Source organism: Tupaia chinensis, unplaced genomic scaffold (genome assembly GCF_000334495.1).
Source record: "Tupaia chinensis unplaced genomic scaffold, TupChi_1.0 Scaffold000099_1, whole genome shotgun sequence".
NCBI classification, from domain to species: Eukaryota; Metazoa; Chordata; class Mammalia; order Scandentia; family Tupaiidae; genus Tupaia; species Tupaia belangeri.
Genome location: NW_006159563.1, coordinates 3,960,385 through 3,980,022, shown reverse-complemented (window position 1 = coordinate 3,980,022; position 19,638 = coordinate 3,960,385). Strand labels below are relative to the sequence as shown.

Sequence of the window (19,638 nt, the reverse complement as noted above, 5' to 3'; positions counted from 1 at the left end):
TTATTTTATTTTAGTTTATGATTGAAATAAAGAACTCTGCTGTATCTTGTATACCAACTGATTGGATTAAGGTTGGAAGGTAGGTTTACAAATACATTTTGTTTCTATTAACATGAATTATAGTGACATCCATAAACCTCTAAATTACTAGACTGATAATAGCTGCATTCTTGTTTTCTTAGAGAACTTCAGATTTCTTCAGAACCTTAATCAGATATAATTATTTTAAATTCTTTATCATTTACTTAAAAAGTTTTTTTTTCCAAAAGGGTATCTTGTTTGTATACATTTGTTTTCTCATGTTGCAAATTACTCTTTTACTCTTATAGTTCAGAGTAGACATGGAAAAGAAATTGAAACTTCAGTTGTGCAATTAATTTGGTTGCTTGAATTTCTTGATGAATGCTATGCCTGACATTTTTCTTGTAAGAAGCTGAAATTTCATTTTCTGCCTCACTGAGCCCTGCATTTCTTTATTCCTAATGATTTCCTTGGCACATAGTTAGAATAGTTCTTATATCTTTGTGTGGAAACTTATATCATGGATTGATGAAAATGAATTAATCAAAACCAAAGTAAGATAACCCTATTGTGATTCTGCCTTTCCTCCTTGGTCAGGCATTAATCCCAAGAGGAGACTCATTTAAAGAAGTAATCGTAGAGAAGTCTATATTTCTATGCGTAGTATCCTTTGTGAAGTATCTATTAGTATTGTATTAATAAATTTTCATGAACGTAGATGAAAATATCCTGTTTGCCTAAGATTCTAGAAGAGGACCTAGTGGCTGATGATGGTTATGTTAACAGCGAAGGGAAATTTTGACATGGATGTCCATAATTATTCATTGAAAAAAGGTATTTCTGTTGCCATAGCAACAGATGCTGACAACACAAGCAAGAGTTTCTTTAGCTCTCATACCATTCTTTCCCCCACCCATGCTACCAAAAGCTGTACTTTAGATTTTAATATTTTTGGTTTTATGGGATATTTTCTCTCCATGCAGGCACTCCTCCTTTATCTACTTTGTCTCATATTGTAACTAAGGATTGGAAATGTGCTTTATGAAGAGAAGTTACTGAAAGTCTAGATATTATGCTATCTAGAACAGTAACCGAAAATTCTCACTAAATGAATTTTGTCAGAAGAGAAAGCTACGATAAATGTGTTTGCATGGAAGTCGGTGATGTCATTTAAAAGTAGCAAGCAAGGCAAAAATCAGTGCCAGCAGTTTTCTAACATTCAATAATCTGAATTGAGTGAACGAATAAGATGGTTTTGGAAAGGTTCATTGCAGTTTTTATCCGTTTGGTCATCAGGCAAGGATAGGTTAACACATCATCAGTCAGATTTTGAATGTGAAAGGTCCACCCTGAATCTAATAGTTTATTGAGTAAAGATAATTGGACAGTGTGTTACAGGGGGAGAAGAGCAGACAGTGGGCAAGATACATTCTGATCTTTTCCTCCTAAATATTTTCATAATAATAATAGGATAACAGCAGGAACTGGGCGGCCCCATTGTGTGGGAATTCTGGGGGCCAGATCCCACAGGACTGACTGAAGTTCGTATTCCAACTCCACCAGCCTGACAAGCATGCTGGGCACTTGTGCACACTCCAGGTCTCAACAGGTTGGAGAAATGGAGAAGGGATTTTGTCATGATCGTGCCCCATCCGGGGATGCTTTCATTCCCCTCTCTCTGTCTCTTTGTTGCTGAATGATTACATGTGCTTCTGGCATTTTTTTTTTTTTTAAGTTTTGCTTTAGGGCGTGTGCACTTGTTGAAGGAAAGCAGAGAGAGTGAGAGAGAAAGTGAGAAATCACTCCCCTTCTCCATTTTCCTCTTGGGATTTTGGGTACACACGCACATGTGCCTAGTGTGTTTTTCAAGCTGCGCAGGTCCAGGACTCCAACCACACAATTGGCCAGGTGGGATCCAGCCATCTTAACAACCACACCACTGGTGATTCTCAGTGATTAAAAACAAAACGAAACAGAAATAACCACCACACAAAACAACAGCTGGCATTTATTGAGAATTTACAGCAGGTACTCTTTTAAGGACTGTTTATGATTCTCTCAACAGTACCTGTGAGGTAAATACTATTGTTTTCTCTATTTTATACATGAAGAAAGTGATGTTTAGAGTTCAGCTCTATTGTTCCAAAGTTCTCATAGCTAGGAAGTGGCAGGATTGGAGCCTTGGCCTGAGCTTCTCTGACTGGAGGCCAATGGTGTTTTTTCCTTTGTGTTCTGTGGCTTCTTGATGAAGAGAGTAGAAATTATGCTGAAGCCCAGAAGAGGAGCATGTATTGTATTTCTTCCCATCCAGGGCCACTGAGTCTACTGTAAGATCATGAAGAACTCTTCTTTTTGATTCCCTCTGGAATTAGCACACTAATCCTATTCACTACTACTACTTGTGGTGTCTTAATATCCCCTCCCCACACACACACTGAACTACTTCAGTCATACAGAAAAATACAAAATACAAGGAATACTGTGACCTTCATCAGTTTATCCACCTCTTAGCTTTTCCACTCCTCATTTTGCCATAATCTTAAAAACAAGAAAACCCAAGCATTTTTATTTAGTATAAATTAAAGGAAAAAAAAGCCATTTGCCTATGAAATAAAAATTCTAAACTCTGACTGGGCCATATGGATATAATTTGAAAAGCATTTAAAGAGCTTCCTGAATGAAGTCATCATCTTCAGAATCAATACAATGCAGGACCATAATTAAAGAATGTTCTCTATTTACAGCTGTTTACTTTCAAGGTTCATCAACGAATAATAAATAGCTGCTTTAATTTTCTGAAGTGATGGGATTACTGATGTCTTAGTAACCTTGATTTCCTATTTGTGTTCTCCCCCCTCTTCTAGCACAAAAGCTGTGAGCCGCTTTCACTCTCCTTTTATTGTAGAAAATTACAGACATCTGAATCAGCTCCGGGAGCAGCTAGTCCTTGACTGCCGTGCTGAATGGCTTGATTTTCTAGAGTGAGTTTACAATGAAAAATGTAATCTTTTTTGCTATGAGAAATAGACCGGAAAATCTTTCCATCTGAAAGAAAAGTACAGATTACTGCTTGTGACCTGCCATAAAATAGTTGAGTACATGTGTTCTCTGGTTTTATGTTTAATCATTGAAATGTAAGTTCATTTTAGTCTTTGGTGAGAGACCAAATATACTTTATTGTTACTGTACTGCCATTTTTATTGGACAAATATGGGTTAGTTGTTTTTTTTTTCTATCATCTCCATTTAATTTTTTATTTTGTAATACCCCTCATCCCACGTTTTTATTTTTAAAGATTTTTAAATTGATGGGAAAGTTGAAATAATCACCTATACACCCTTCTCCTAGATTTACCAAATGTTAATATTTTACCACATTTGTTGAGTAGCTCATAGCTTATATATGTGTGTGTGTGTGTGTATAAAATGGTTCTCTCTATATATACAAATGTGTGTGTGTGTGTGTGTGTGTATATATATATATATGTGTGTGTGTGTGTGTGTATATATACATTAATTATTATTTCTCACATGAACCCTGTGAGGCTAAATATTATCATCACACCCAATTATAAATGAATAAAATGAGATGCAGATATAGTAAGAAAGCTGCTTATAACAAGGGTAGATGATGCAGCCAGGTTCAGCCCAGCTGTGTGACCCTCAGGTGAGTGCCCTTTGCCCTCAATCTGTTTAGCCAGCCCATGGTGGAATCTTCTGGCTTCACTCTAAACAGAAATCCCTGTTTATTTCTTCCAAAACGTAATAGTAAAAATTCAGTTTCAGGGGACCAGCAGGTGGCATGGTGGTTGAGGCACTGGACTCCCGGTTGCCGTTTGAGTCCTGGACCCGTTGGCTTGAAATATGCTGGTTGCGGATCTGGGATTCTGGGAGGAGAAGGGATTGTGTCATGGCCAGCCTTCTGGGAGGTGATTTCTTGCTTTCTGTCTCTCTCTTTCTCCAGCCAGCATTTTGCCCTATAGCTAAAATCTCTCTCTCAAAATTAAAAAAAAGAAAAAAAAATCAGTTTCGGGAACTTTATTCTGTATTTAAAGAAAACAACCTGACAATTGAAGGGGAAAGAAAAAGAACAAAAAAAGGTATTAGGTGAGAGTTTTTAAAAGGTAGTAAGTAAGTACCAAGCTCTTTTTGCCCAGATGAGTTTTGAATGATAAGACCAGGAGGAGGTTCATTTTACTTATCCTGAATCTTTTGAGATTACCTTGACTCAAGAGTCTTGAATCCAGGGATGGAAATTTTGTCTGAATATTCAGTTCCTTTCCCAGTTTGCTTTCAGTTTTCCATTGAAGGGCTTTCAGGGCCTTTCAGGTTTTTAGTTCTCCTGGATTTTTCCTCAGTAGAATCACCAAAAACTTAAAAATTGGACTAAAATAACACCTTTCAAGCTTCAAGGGCCATGTCCTACAAGGGCCCTAGGATTTGGTGAGGTAATTCCATGTTTATTCTACTTAGAGCAGATGTGATTTTACTTACAGATCATGCTTGTACTATGTTCTCATTGTTCCAGACTATAGAAAGTTCAGGTGTCCAGCTCTAAAAACTTAGTGTTATTCTTGATTATTTTTTTCTTCTCTACTATCAAGTGTTTTTTTGTTTTGTTTTGTTTTAGATTTTTGCCTTAGGATGTGTGTGCTCACCAGAAAGAGAGAGAGAGAGACAGAGACAGAGAGAGTGAGAGGGAATGTGAGAAGTCACACCCCCCCTGGCCATGCTATAACCCCCCCTCTTTCATTCTCATATACATGCCCCCAGTCCCACCGGGTCTGGGACTCAAACCATGGTCGGCCATGTGGAAGTCCAGCGATGTAATCACTACATCGTCTTCTGGCCCTGTTATCAAGTTCTTAACTGTCATTTTTCCCTTGGAAATACCCGTTTGCTCTGTCCTTGCTTCTTCTGGACACGAACATGCTGTTACCTCCCTCTGTTCTTTCAGTATTAGCCATCTGACTGGGCCCTGATAGCAGGTGAACCCAGGAGAGCTCCGTTTCTATCGTAACCACCCCTTTGCTGTAGTTGAGAGCTGCTGAGAGAGAGCTGACATTAAGTATAACGTCAAGAAGAACAGGGGGCTTATGATGTTTTTCTGTCTCAGTTTGTGACTCCATCGTTAACAGAAGCACCCGGGACTTAGGGGTTTATAAAGAGATAGAGGCTTATTGAATCATTCTGGTGGCTCGAAGGTCTGAAGGCATCACAGAATGGAGGAAGGTGGAACCTTGAGCAGGGCAGAGCAGTGCGTGTTCTGTGTCCACACGGCCTCTCCTGCCTCGTGGCCTCTCCTTATTGCACACTGGAACTCAGTCATGGGGGCCCTGTCCTGATGACTGTGTCACACCCAAGGCCCCACCCTGGGACCCCATAGATGGATTACATTTTTTGCTTAGTACATTTATAGTTAACAACCACGTCCTGACAAATGAACTTTTGGGGTACATCCAGTTACCATCTACTAAGACTAAATTCTAAAACATGAAGCTTTGGGGGAAAAAAATCACTGACCAAGGAATTAATATAAAACATTTTTAATTTTACAATTTTATCTGTGTATATTCACACTATTTCTGGAGATGAAGTTACTGGTGTTTTTAATTTCTTTACTTTGTAAATTATGATTTTAGGAGTTTCTATGATATACATATATAACTTAAAAAAAAAAAAAGGGCCAGCAGGTGGCATGGGTGGTTTACATACTGGATCTCTCATGACCGGCTCTTTGGTTCGAGGCCTAGACCCAGCAGCTTGAAAAACATGCCGGGCATGTGTGCATGTGTACCCAAAATCCCAAGAAGAGAATGGAGGAGAAAGGATTGCAGCATGGCCATACCCCCTGGGGGCGGGGGTGAGTGCTCATTATCCCTCTCTCTGTTTCTCTCCAGCAAGTGTACAACCCTATGACAAAAAAAAAAAAAAAAAAAAAAAAAAAAAAAAAAAAAAGGAGCAAAAAAAAAAAGAAAAACATAGTGAAATTTTTACCTAAAAAGAAAAAGAATATTGGTTGAAATAGCAAGAGTATTGCAGCTAAATCCCCCACTTGAGAGCAGCATCGACTGTCATGCATGCTGTTTATTGAGGTGCCAGATGGTATGAATGTGATGTCATTAAGAAAATGATTAACCTCAATGAACCTGACATCAGAGGATTAAATATCAACCATACAAATATATTTGTCTCTTTCCGAGGTACTGTTGTGTATTAGTCATATTATTTTTGATCAAAATGTTGCAAGAAATCAAGGCTATAAGTACCAGTCTACATGAAATTTTCTTTCAAAATATGTCCCTTCTTTTGTATTCTAGAAGTTGTACTGTGGACATTGAACAGTCCTCTCAATTGCAAATTCTTTTAAAGTTCAAATATACTATCATGTGATAGCTCAAATATTTTAGAAATGCATTTGCAAATAAAGAAATAAAATACTTTCCATTTGTACTAACTTCAGGTGTCATTGAGCAACATTTTTTGGTCAGGTTCTCTAGTCATCACAGCAGCTTCATAACCCATGTCTCCATCTGCTTCCCATGGACCCAGCAATACCTTTTTTTCTTTTTTATAAGAGAATGATTTTTGCTGTAGGGTGTGTTTGTGCTCACTGGCAAGACAGAGTGAAAAAGAGAGCGAGAAAGCAAGAAACGACCCCCCCCCAAGGGGGATGGCCACACTGCAGTCTCTTCTCCTTCATTCTCCTCTCAGGATTTTGGTCATGCACATAGACATGCTCGGTATGAGTTTCAAGCCACCAGGTCTGGGACTTGAACCATAGCTGGCCATGTGGGAATCCAGTGGCTTAGCCATTACACCATCTGCTGGTCCCACCCAGCAATATCTTTTTTTTTTTTGGAGAGGTTTTTGCTATAGGGCGCATGCGCTTACCAGACAGACAGAGAGAGACAGAGAGACAGAAAGCAAGAAATCACCCCCCCAGGGGGGATGGCCACGCCGCAATCCCTTCTCCACCATTCTCCTCTCGGGATCATGGGCATGCATGCACACACGCCCGGCGTGAGTTTTAAGCCACTGGGTCCGGGACGCGATTCGCGGTCGACTACGTGGGAGTCCAGCGACATAGTCATTACGCCAACTACTGGTTCCCCCCAGCAATATCTTTTGGCCAGAAATTAAAATCATAGCACTTTGACTTCATCCTTAAATTGGTTCATAGCACTGAATAAAGTTGCATGTGGTTAAGGTATAAACCCAGTCTGTCAGGTTGTTACCTGAATTGCCCATTTTTTCAGCTTGTCATTTTCTTAATTATGAATAATTTCTTTGCAATTTGGCAAGGTGTAGCAAATGGACAAAGACCAAGAGGTCAAACAAGGCTTCTTTGAGAGTTATGATGATGTTTACAATTTATGACAGTCTTTCATTTTATTCACATCTTATTTATGTCATTGCATGGAAAAGAACATTGCTGTCCATATCAAAATGACCTTGTCCCTCCTTGTTTTTTGTTTTACTAACTGAAATGGTACCTACTGAGAGCTGCATCATTCATATTCATCCCAGAAATTGGAAGATCAATAGGGACAGTTACCCTTAACCCCAGGCTGCTGGGTAGTAGGGAATTAATATTTTTGTGGCATGGTTAAGACCTGAAAATGGAGGGAATGAGAGTAAGAAAAAAAATGAACTCTTTGTTAGTGCTAGCATACTTTGTGATTCATGTCCAGAGAGGCAACGACAGAAACATCAAATATGACTGCTTCCTGGCAAAAGAGAAGGTGCCAGGATAGAAACACCGTGTGGATCAGGAATTAGAACAGAGGCAGCATAGGCCAGAGTCCACAAGGTCAATGAGTGGTCAGTTCTAAAATCAACCATAAACCGGGAGTGACAAAAATACAGTCAGAGGACAACAACCCAGGAGTATTAGGTCCACATAGCACGTGGCATCTTTAAAACTCGGAGGCACTTTTGGGGTCAGCAGGTGACGTGGTGGCTGGGGCACTGGACTCCCACATAGCCAACCGGAGTTTGGGTCCAGACCTGACAGCTTGCTTTCTTACTTTCTCCTTTTTTCTCTCTCTGTTTCTCTCTGTCTTGCCAGTGAGCACACACTGTGTGCCCTCTAGCAAATTAAAATAATAGTAATAATAATAAATCAAATTAAATAAATAATTTTAAAAAGAAACAACTAAAAGACATTTTGGTGGCAACTGAAAGCTACTGGTCTGATGCCTGGGGTCAGTTCCCTGTGGCCTTAGAATTTTGTACAGACTCAAATACTGTTAGTGATATCCATTTTTTTTTTTTTGAGAGGTTTTTGCTATAGGGCGCGTGCGCTAGCCAGACACACAGAGAGAGACATACAGACAGAAAGCGAGAAATCACCCCCCAGGGGGGGTGGTCATGCTGCAGTCCCTTCTCCTCCATTTTCCTCTCGGGATCTTGGGCACGCACGCGCACGCGCCCGGCGTGAGTTCTAAGCCACCGGGTCCGGGACACGAACCGTGGTCGACTATGTGGGAATCCAGCGACATAGCCATTATGCTAACTGCTGGTTCCCATATTATTTGTTTTGATGAACTTTTAGGTTGGCAAAGAAAGGTAAATTTACATTTATTATACTCTGTCTACCCAGACAAAAAGGTGTATGTCTCAATTCACATACAGTTTAACACACAAAAAAAGTTGACTACTTAAAATTCTTCAAATATTTGGAAAACATCATTTGTATAGAATATTATATATTATAATAATACTGGAAAAATAGATAACAGGTTTTTTCTTTAAACTTAAAGATGGTGATTATATAGAAATAACTGATCTTCTCAGAGCTTAATCTGAATATCCTTTCAAGCTAGAAAGTACTCTTAAAAACCTTTGGATTTAAGTAGCAAACACTAAATCTCAGTTATAGATATTTTCTCTATAATAGAGAAATTAAAAAAAAGAATTTGCAAGAAGATGTCTGCAGTAGCCAGAGACACAGAGAAAGGGGGAGAGAGCACCCCCTAAAGCAACGTAGTCACACTGCAATCCTTTCTCTGTCTCCATCATGTTGGTTTTCAGGAGCAAATGTACACACACAGCATATTTTTGAAGCCACTATGGCCAGGATTTGATCTGTGCGGTCAGCCATGTAGGATCTGGTTCCCTTAGCTACCAGGCCATGAGGCTAGCCCAAGAAATACTTCGTAAGTGTCATTCAATGTAATATTTTTTAACTCTTTTTTTTTTTCTTTAAAAGGATTGAAGAAATATCTGAGCTTCTCTACACTGATTTTATGCAGAAATTAGGCTCCTTATCTTATTTCTATTTTATTTTTGTATATATACAAAATAAGAAAACATACAGGCAGGAGCCTGTAAAATTACACTAGGAAATTAGGGTATAAAGAGTCGCAGTTTGAATCTAAGCTTTGTTGTGTAATAGTCATGTGACCTTAAGCTAATGACAAACTATTTGTAAAACTTAGGTAATGAAGACCTATCTTAATGACTGTTATAAAGAAATAACATAGGTGCCTCTTCATAATCTTTGGCTAGTAATATATGTTTTCCCGTCAGCTTTCTTGAACCTGTTTACAGTTAATCGTCATTACATTCCCTCCTTTTCTAGTCTCTGAGGAATTTGTGTCTTATCACCACCTCAAGTTTTTAAAAAGTGGTTTGTTTTGTTTTGTTTTAGATTGAACAAAGTTTCTTAATCTCTTTTGGAGGCAAAGTAGTTACTGTAAGGATTTAAATACTGTCATATATTTTTATGTAAAAATATATTTTATATTGGGCATTTAAAAATTAAATTTTGGGTCCTTTTGTTGTATAATTATATACATTTTAAACATCTATAATTGATCACTTTATATAGATGTCCACAATTTATACATGTTGCACATGTTGACATAAATTGCAATGATATGAGATAATGGGATAATTTATGGGAAAAAAAGAATTACTTGCATGTATTCCTACGTAAAAAATATATATCCCTTCTTTATATATCCCTCCAATTAAATTATACCTTTCACTCACACATGAAGGGTATAATCCTGTACTTAACAGCATTCACTTTGCAACCAGCTAAAGTTGGAATGGAATCCCATCTTTAACACTGACTAGCTGTGTGATCTTAGGAAAGTTACCCAAAGACAGCATTTTTTTTTTCTGTTTGATTGCTCCAGCCATAAGGCATGTGTGCTTGCTAGAGAGTGAGTGAGAGAGAAAGTGAGATATCACCTTCCTGGAGGGATGACCACACCATGATCTCTCCTCCATTTTCCTCTTGGGATTTTGAGTATGCATGCACACATGCCTCTTCCTTGATTTTAAAGCAGAGGGGTCCAGGACTCAATTTACAGAGTCAGTCATGTAGGATTCAGCGCCTTAACCTGGGCACTATCTGTTGGCCCCTTGAAAGACTTTTTAATAGGACTAAAAGGATAAAAGACTTTCTAAACGAAGTCCTTCAGTAAAAGAGCTAAAGACTTTCTTAAATAAATCTTTCAGTAAGTCTTTTAACCTTTTAGATCACCAGGTATTAGAGTTTTAATTAGCTGAAGATTTATTAAGTGACCATTATATATATATATTTTATAGAAATTTTTCTTATAGGGAGCATTCGCTTGCTGGAGAGACAGAGAGAAAGAAAGTGAGAAATCACCCCTCAGGAATATGACCATGCTGCAATCCCTTCTTCTCCTTTCTCCTCTCAGGATCTTGGGCACACACACACACACACACACACACACACACACACACACACACACGCCTGGCATGAGTTTTAAAGCGCCAGGTCCAGGACTTGAGATGCAGTTGACCACAGGGGAGTCTAGTGATGTAACCATTATGCTATTGCTGGCCCCAATGATCATTGTTTTTTAAAAAACAAATCTGAAACTTAACATTTACATGCAGTATAAATAAGATAGTTAAAGACAACTGGCAAAAGTACTTTTTTACTTGCTTGCCTTCAATTAATATTTATTGCAATATTGATTCTATGCAATATTATGGAGTAGACCTTAGGGAAATCAGACAGATGTGGTTTCTGTGTTCGAGAAGCTTGAGTTTGTGTGAGAGAAAGGAATTGAAAGCCCTTGTTCCAGATTTGGACGATGCTATGAAGGACATGCATGCGGGGAAGCCAACCCATCCAATGGTTCATGATGTTATTGAAGCTAAATAAAATGATTGCTACATTTGTGTTAATTACATCTAAGTAGAAATGTCATTGCCAGATGAAATTATAATATGGTATTAATAGTAGACATCTTTAGATGGAAGCTTTTAAAATTTATAAAATTACATTCCTAACCAAACACAAAGAAGCCGCAGTAATCTAGTTGTTACATTAAAAGAAAAGGAGATCAATGTCATTTCCATGTATTAACTGTTAGTGAGCTTGATTGTTTTGTCTATGCTTACATTAGCTAATAAGAGCGATTTGGTTATTTACAGTAAAGCAGAGTGGTTAAAAAGTTAATTTTCTCGCTTTGTTGTTGTTGTTGTTATTGCTTCTGTAGGAATTTCAGCCAACATTATCACTCCTTGTGTAAAGCCGTGCATCACCTAGCAACTGTGGACTGCATTTTCTCCCTGGCAGAGGTTGCTAAGCAGGGAGAGTACTGCAGGTATTTCCATTCCCCCCCTTTGTCAATTTTAGATGAGATGTCATTATTCAGTTAACTTTAGTGTCTCTTATCAAACTGAACGTTTACTCAAATGTGTTAAACTCTTGGTGAGGCTGAATGTCTCACACATACAGCTTGATTTGAAAATTCTCAAATTCTTTTATTGCTCGGTCTCTCACTGATATTCAGTATAACTCTAAAGTGACTGTTACGTTTTAGTTTTTAAGTATATGTGGGTGATATTTATGTAAAGCTTGACTCATTTGTTGGTTTTGACTTGAGAACTTTGTGATTATAAAAGCTCGATTAGACAAGAAAGGACTGATCGGATGGGGAGGGGCTGTGTATCTGTGATCATTCTTTCCAGGAAGTGTTTAGATTTCCTCACTTCTTTCTCCCTCACTGATATAACATTAGCGTGCTTTTCTTATCTTTCATGCGATAAATGTTCTGAGTATAAAATCCCAGCTCTGAATTATCCTTTGCTTCTTACTCTGTCAGGAAGTGTTATATCATTATATAATTTTGATAGCTACAGAATAAGTCAGTGAAAATTTTAGAGCAGAACAAATTACTCAAAATTTATTTCTAAACTGAAAAATCTTCCTGGGAAGTGATATCAATGTCATGAATAAGATATGTTGATTTCACTTGGCAGAACACCTCAAATTTTATTATAAAATTGATAACACAAACGCTTTTTTGTTACTGTCATTTTTTTTTACATTAAATTCATAACCCATCTAGGTAAAAATCTTATGCATAGAAGTATACTTTATGATCCCAAATGATCTTTTCTTATATTTTTAAGCATCTCTTTCTGATGGATGATTTCAGGTGATTTACTCTGGAGGTACCTGAGTCAAGGTCTCTTGACATTTTGAGGGGCCAGTTCCAAGGCATGGCAGCAATATGTTACTCAAGAGAAAATGGGCACCAGCCACATGGCTTGAATTCCTGGCCTTGATAGTCTGCAACATGCTCGGCACACACACAGGTGCCCATGATCTGTCATGCTGGAGGTTTGGAGGAGGGAGACCTCAGTGTGAATAGGCCCTGTGGAGGGTGCTCCTCCTCCTCTGTTTCTCTCTGTCTCTCTCATTCTCACTCTCAGTTTCATTTGTTCTTTTCCTTTTCTTTTGAGAGAGAGATTTTTGCCATAGGGAGTGTGTGCTCACCAGAGAGACAGAAAAGGAGAAATCACCTCCCCCCGGGGGGCTGGCCATGCCATAATCCCTTCTCCTCCATTTTCCTTTCGGGATCTTGGGCACACACGCACATGTGCCTGGCATGAGTTTTTAAGCTGCTGGGCCTGGGACTCGAGCCGTGGTCAGGTAGGTGGGAATCCAGTGATGCAACCATTAAACCATTTACTGGTCCCTTTCGTGTGTTCTATCATGACTTAAAAAAGAAGAGTACATTCTTGGGATTTTATTAGTCATATATATGTATTGGGTTGTCAGTAAAGTCATGACACATTTTATACAGAAAAACACAGGAAAATACATCATGACTTTCCCACTGACCTAATATATACACCCACATATTTAAGTGTGTTTACTTATTTCCTTTATGGGTTGCGAGAGACAGAGAGACAGCACCCCAACAGAGTCCTGACACTGATCCACACCCACCCTGCAGCTATCTCTGGGTCACGGGCACTTGTGTGTGACTGGCATAGAAAGGTCTCAGCACATGAACCCAGAGCCTTCCCGCATGGCTCAGTCTCACAGAGCATCCCATGTTATTGCTGTGCCACCATCCAGCCCCCAGCTAGACGTATTTAAGAATTCATTCATTTAGGAAAGTAGTATTTCTTAGTGTTATGAGTAAGCTTGGAAATATATTTGTCACATGTTCTCAGTCAGAGAATGTGAGGTCATTGATGATATATTATGCTTAAAAAGACTTACAAATGACCAAGAAATTAATAAGAAATATCTTACTTTAGTAATTAATGAATGTGAGGGGGCTAGCAGGTGATGGGGTGGTTAAGGCGCTGGACTCCCACATGATAGGTTGTGGCTCAAGCCCTGGACCTGGCAACTTGAAAATCACCCTGGGTGTGTGTGTGTGTGTGTGTGTGTGTGTGTACCAAAAAATCCAGAGAGGGAATGGAGGAGAAGGGATTGTGGTATGGCCATCGCTTTCTCTGTCTCTTTCCTTCAAGCACACGTGCCCTATGGTAAAAACTTTTAACAAAGTTATTTAATGAGTGAAAATTTGAACAAAGGAATTACTGCTGCTCACCTAGCACATTGTCAAAAGCTAGAAAAGGTTGATAATAGCAACTCTAGGTGAGGGTATGAAACAAGTCACCTTTCGTGTCCTGCTGGTGAGAAGGTAAATTTGTATAGCTACTCTGATATATTATTACATAATAAGTACTTGTACTATGTCAAGAATTTACTCCAGCTTAGAGAAACACTGGGACACACACGTGGAGGCATGTGTAGGACTGTTTGCAACACAGTTTATGAACGCGAACATTTGGACGCAGTCTAGGTGTTCAGCCATGGACCCATCTATGCGATAGCTTCAAAAGTGCTAAAGTGTGAGAAATGGTCCTTAATCTTGAGTGTACCATATCATAAGAGACCACTGGCCCTAATTTAAGCTTCTTAAAGGTTTTCTATATTTTAGAAAACCTTTACTTTTTTCTCCTTTTCTTCACTTGCCAGAGGGTACGTGCTTTTGCCTGAGAGAGAGAGAACCTCCCAGTGGAACGTGGTCATGCCACAGTCCTTTTTCCTCCATTCCACCTTCCCATTAGGACTTTGGACATGCATGTACGTGCATAAAGCCTGTTTTTTAAGCCACTTGGGTTGATATTTGACCACTACAACTGACCATGATTCCAATCTGGCGCTGGCTCTTGATATTATGTGCTTAAAAATTGCACCGTGAGGTTGGCCCAGTAGTTTTCTTTTAAAAAGAATAAAATTCATTCTGTCTTACATTTATCATATGGATGCATTGGGCCCCTTGTATTAATTTTTTTTTTTTAGAGGTTTTTGCTATGGGGCGCATGTGCTCGCTAGAGAGACAGAGAGACAGAAAGCGAGAAATCACCTCCCAGGGGGATGGCCACGCCGCAATCCCTTCTCCTCCATTCTCCTCTCTGGATCTTGGGCACACATGCACACACGCCCGGCATGAGTTTAAGCCACTGGGTCCAGGACTCGAACAGCGGTCAACTACATGGGAGTTCAGCGACATAGCCATTACACTAACAGCTGATCCCACCCCTTGTATTAATTTAGGATCCATTTTGGATTCTTTGGTGATACCATATTTTTTCTTTATTTCTTACACTTTGTTATCAAAACATTTAAAAATGTTTTGCAGTTATGGAGCAAAGAAGGTGACTGTTCTTTCTTTATGCGAATTATGAGCTATAAGAGGATATTCAAGAAATTTTTTAGATAATACTATGTTTTCAATGTAAGTGTGGGAAGACTCAGAAATAATGAAGGAGGGTTATTAGAGATGCATAGACATTCGATTTTAGAATTTAAAAGTGAATATGTTCCAGTTTGCATGTGTGACAACTGATGAGCAATTATATTAAATTAATTGCTCATTTCAGTTACATGTGCCTTATAAATCAGGGAAATTTGGAATAAAAATTTGAGATTTGGTGTGTTTAAATCTTTTTTTATTTTATTTTTTTTTACTATAGGGGATATGCACTCACCAGAAAGACAGAGAGAGTAAGAAACCACCCCCCCCCGGTGGGGGGGGGTGGCCATGCTGCAATCCCTTCTCCTCTATTCTCCTCTCAGGATCTTGGGCACATATGCACATGCGCCTGGCGTGAGTTTAAGTCACCAGGTCCAGGACTTGAACCACACTGACTACATGGGAGTCCCATGGCATAGCCATTACGCCAACTGCTGGTCCTATGTTTAAATCTTATTGAAATTTAACACAAGGTGTTTTGTTTTGTTTTGTTTTGTTTTGTTTTTTGCTATCCTTGATTCTCACTTATATAAAATTATTTGTAGTGTCTTTAAAATATTAAAAATATGGTCAGCCTGTGGCATGACAATTGGATCTCACATGACTGACCACACAGTTTAAGTCCCAGACCTAGCAGCTTGAGAAACATGCTGAGCATGTGTGTATGTGCATGCATATCCAAAACCTGAAAGGAGGGAGAAATGGAGAAGGGATGGCAGTGTAACTGTTCTCCATGGGAGACTGTTTTTTCACTCCCTTCCCCACTTCGCTCTCTCTCTCTAGCCAGCACTTACACCTTCTGGCAAATTAAAAAAACAAAAAAGTTGAAAATTAAAGAGTCAGTTGCACCCAGATGGTGCAATGGCAAAAATCTATTTTTATGTATACCCAGGATTAAAATAAACTATTGAGTTTTTGGAAAGTAGTTATGGAGGGTCAGTTGGTGGCGTAGTAGTTAAGGCAGCTGGATCCCAAATGGACAGCTACACAGTTCAAGTCCCAGATCCAGCAGTTTGAAAAACACCCTGGGCACATGTGCATATAGGCCTAAAATCCTGGGAGGAGAATGAAGGAGAAGGGATTGTTGTATGACCATCATCCCTGGGGTGGGAGTGAGTGATTTCTCACTCTCTCTCTCTCTCCCTCCCTCTCCTTTCTCCTTCTCTAGTGAGTACATGTTCCTTGTAGCAAAATTTAAAAAAAAAATAGTAGTTATGAGATAATATACTTCAGTGTGACTCTGTTTTTAAATGAAATCACAACCTATATGACGCATATATAAACATAAACGTATCTAAGTTTGAGAAGAGTAAGGCACCCAAATGATCTCCGTGGCAACCTCTGGGGAGAGCACTGGGAACTGGGAAGCGCTTTGAAGACTGGATAAATAGATAACGCTTTACGCTTTAGACACAAGGAGAGATAAAGGCTTAAAAAAAGAAAATGCCACCATCAAAACAAAACGATAATATCTGTATCCAAAAATTGAAAGGTAGCAAAAACTACAGAAAGATAGTTCAGTTACACAGGATATGAGAGTTTAAGTCATCTGTCTCTAACACGTTAGGTTGTCAGAAAAGTTATGGCCTGTTTTTTCTATGTTTTCCTATGCAAAATACATTATGACTTTTTCAACAACCCAATAGTTTAAAGCAGTATAATAATAAAATTTAAAATAATTTTACAAGATTTCTTTTATTATGCTTATTACTGAAAATAACTTAAATAGCAATAATCTAAAGTGTTATTTTACTAATGAAAACATTGGTTGGGAACCAGCAGTTGTCGTAATGGCTATGTCACTGGACTCCCACGTAGTCGACCGCGGTTCGGGTCCCGGACCCGGTGGCTAAAAATCTCACGCTGGTCTCGGGTGTGTGTTTTTTAAAACAAAACAAAACAAAACAAAACATTGGTTTGGTCTTAGACAATAGTAGAAAAATAAAAAGTAAGAAGAATTTTGGAAAGATAGATCATAATAGTGGAGCCATTGCAAGACTCTGCCAATGTTTGTGCTTCAGTGTGCTGTTTGTTTGTTTATTTGTTTTGGAGAGATTCTTGCTATAGGGCACGTGTGCTTGCCAGAAAGACAGAGAAACAGAAAGCAAGAAATCAACCCCCGGGGGGATGGTCACACCCCAATCCCTTCTCCTCCATTCTCCTCTCGGGATATTGGGCACGCACACACACACGCCTGGTGTGAGTTTAAGCCACCGGGTCCAGGACTCGATTCGTGTTCCACTACATGGGAGTCCAGTGACATAGCCATTACGCTAACTGCTGGTCCCTCAATGTGCTATTATAACAATTATTTTTCAAATTCTTATTTTATGGTTAAAATTGAATTTTTACACTCAAAAGTAACTCTGGACCAGTGTTCTTAAAGTCTTTAAGGTTTTGTTGTCTGTCTTACAAACAGGGTACTGAACTCTTTCATGCTATCTTAGAGATGTTTTAGAGCCATTGCAAGACTCTGCCAATGTTTGTGCTTCAGTGTGCTGTTTGTTTGTTTATTTGTTTTGGAGAGATTCTTGCTATAGGGCACGTGTGCTTGCCAGAAAGACAGAGAAACAGAAAGCAAGAAATCAACCCCCGGGGGGATGGTCACACCCCAATCCCTTCTCCTCCATTCTCCTCTCGGGATATTGGGCACGCACACACACACGCCTGGTGTGAGTTTAAGCCACCGGGTCCAGGACTCGATTCGTGTTCCACTACATGGGAGTCCAGTGACATAGCCATTACGCTAACTGCTGGTCCCTCAATGTGCTATTATAACAATTATTTTTCAAATTCTTATTTTATGGTTAAAATTGAATTTTTACACTCAAAAGTAACTCTGGACCAGTGTTCTTAAAGTCTTTAAGGTTTTGTTGTCTGTCTTACAAACAGGGTACTGAACTCTTTCATGCTATCTTAGAGATGTTTTAAAAAGCTCTTTCCATACCTAACAAATGAAAACATATTTACTTTTGCAGACCAACACTGCAAGAAGAAAGGAAAATTATAATAAAAAATGGACGGCACCCTGTGATTGACATGTTGTTGGGAGAACAGGATCAGTATGTTCCCAATAGTACAAATTTGTCAGTAAGTACCACATTATGCCGAAAAATAAGTAAAGATGATGACAATGGTCTTGAACTTTTAAACACCAGACAACTGATTTTATAATTAAAAGTTAACCAGGCTTTAACTTTAGCATGAAATTAAATAATCTTAGGCACAGTTTTATATTCACAACCAAATATGAAATCAGTGCTATTTCCTGTGAAAGATTATCCATAGATGGGAAGATTTTTTTTCAACTAAGGGATTCGTTTTAATTAGATATGTTGGCGAACACAAGAAAAATATTTTATGTTTATAAATAACTAAATCAGTGGAAGGGGTTGGGTTCATACCATAGTTTCACAAATTTGACTTTGTCCTGTTTTCCACTATTTTCATTTGTTTTGTGAAAAAATCAGGGATACCTCAGCTGATTTCAATAAGTATTTTTATCATACAAGCTAGAATTTTCCTTTTTTTGAATTATTTTATTTAACTTTATTTATTTATCTCTTTATTTTAATTGACCAGAGAGAGACAGAGTGAGAGACAGAGAGAGAAAGTGAGAAAGCAAGTCGCCAGGTCTGGACTCAATCCATGGCTGGACATGTGAGAGTCCAGCACTCTTAACCACCATGCCACCTGCTGGCCCCCAGACGAGAATTTTCTAACAGAACATTAATGATTCTAAATAGTTACTCATTTAACATATGCTTAACTGAGTACCTGTGTAGGAATTAGGGACAGAGAGTAGTAAGCAAGACAGAATTCTTCCCTGCCCTCACAGAACTTGTGGTGTAGCCGAGAAGACAGGCTAGTACAATACAGTTTGGTAAGTGCCATGTTACAGGAAATCAGGGTGTCCTGGGAGTAGGTAGCAGGTCCACCTAACCTGGTATAGAGGGGAGCATTGAAGAGGGTTTTCCAGAGAGGAGAGGAGGAGTGGAGAAGGGAGAAGAGAGGAGTAGGACAGGCAGAGGGACCAGGATGGCAGAGGCTAAAAGTGAGCAGAGTGAATTTAAGGAACTGAAAGACGTTGAGTAAGGTTGGCACGTAGACCACAGAGAAAGAAGTGTGCAGAGGTAAGGATGAGACTCATTCACTTATATGCCATATTAAGAAATTTAGATTTTTTTTCCCCTCAAAGATTGAGAATATGAGCAAGAGAATAATGAAAGCTGCAGGAACATGTTAACTATGGCAGGGTATATGTGTTACATAGAAGTACCTTGTCAAAGCTAAGCAGAGCGAGACACTAGTTAAAGAGGTAAGGGTAGATTTTATTCAGCACTACTGTTGCAATGGGGAAGGAGTCCAGCATGATCTGGACTTGACTTCAATTCATACATAGATGACTGGGCATTTAAAAGAGAGCATGAGGAAGGAAGGAGGGGAGATGAGCTAAGAGGGAGAGGTGAGTTTGATTAATGTGCAACCTATCTGGGTTAGCTAACTGGCACCAAATCTTGGGTTCTTGAGATGACAGTTACGGGTGACAGAAAATTGCA

At 38.9% G+C, this 19,638-nt stretch overlaps 1 protein-coding gene across 1 annotated transcript in view; it reads left to right on the top strand.

The window, feature by feature from the left end:
* The window catches only part of MSH3 (mutS homolog 3), a gene marked incomplete in the record, with an annotated part of 248,405 nt that overhangs the window by 142,324 nt on the left and 86,443 nt on the right, over nucleotides 1-19,638 (top strand). Inside the window, 4 exon segments of the mRNA XM_014585921.2 lie at nucleotides 15-79; nucleotides 2,886-3,002; nucleotides 11,510-11,617; nucleotides 18,058-18,169. Coding sequence (XP_014441407.1) covers nucleotides 15-79; nucleotides 2,886-3,002; nucleotides 11,510-11,617; nucleotides 18,058-18,169 — 402 coding nt within the window.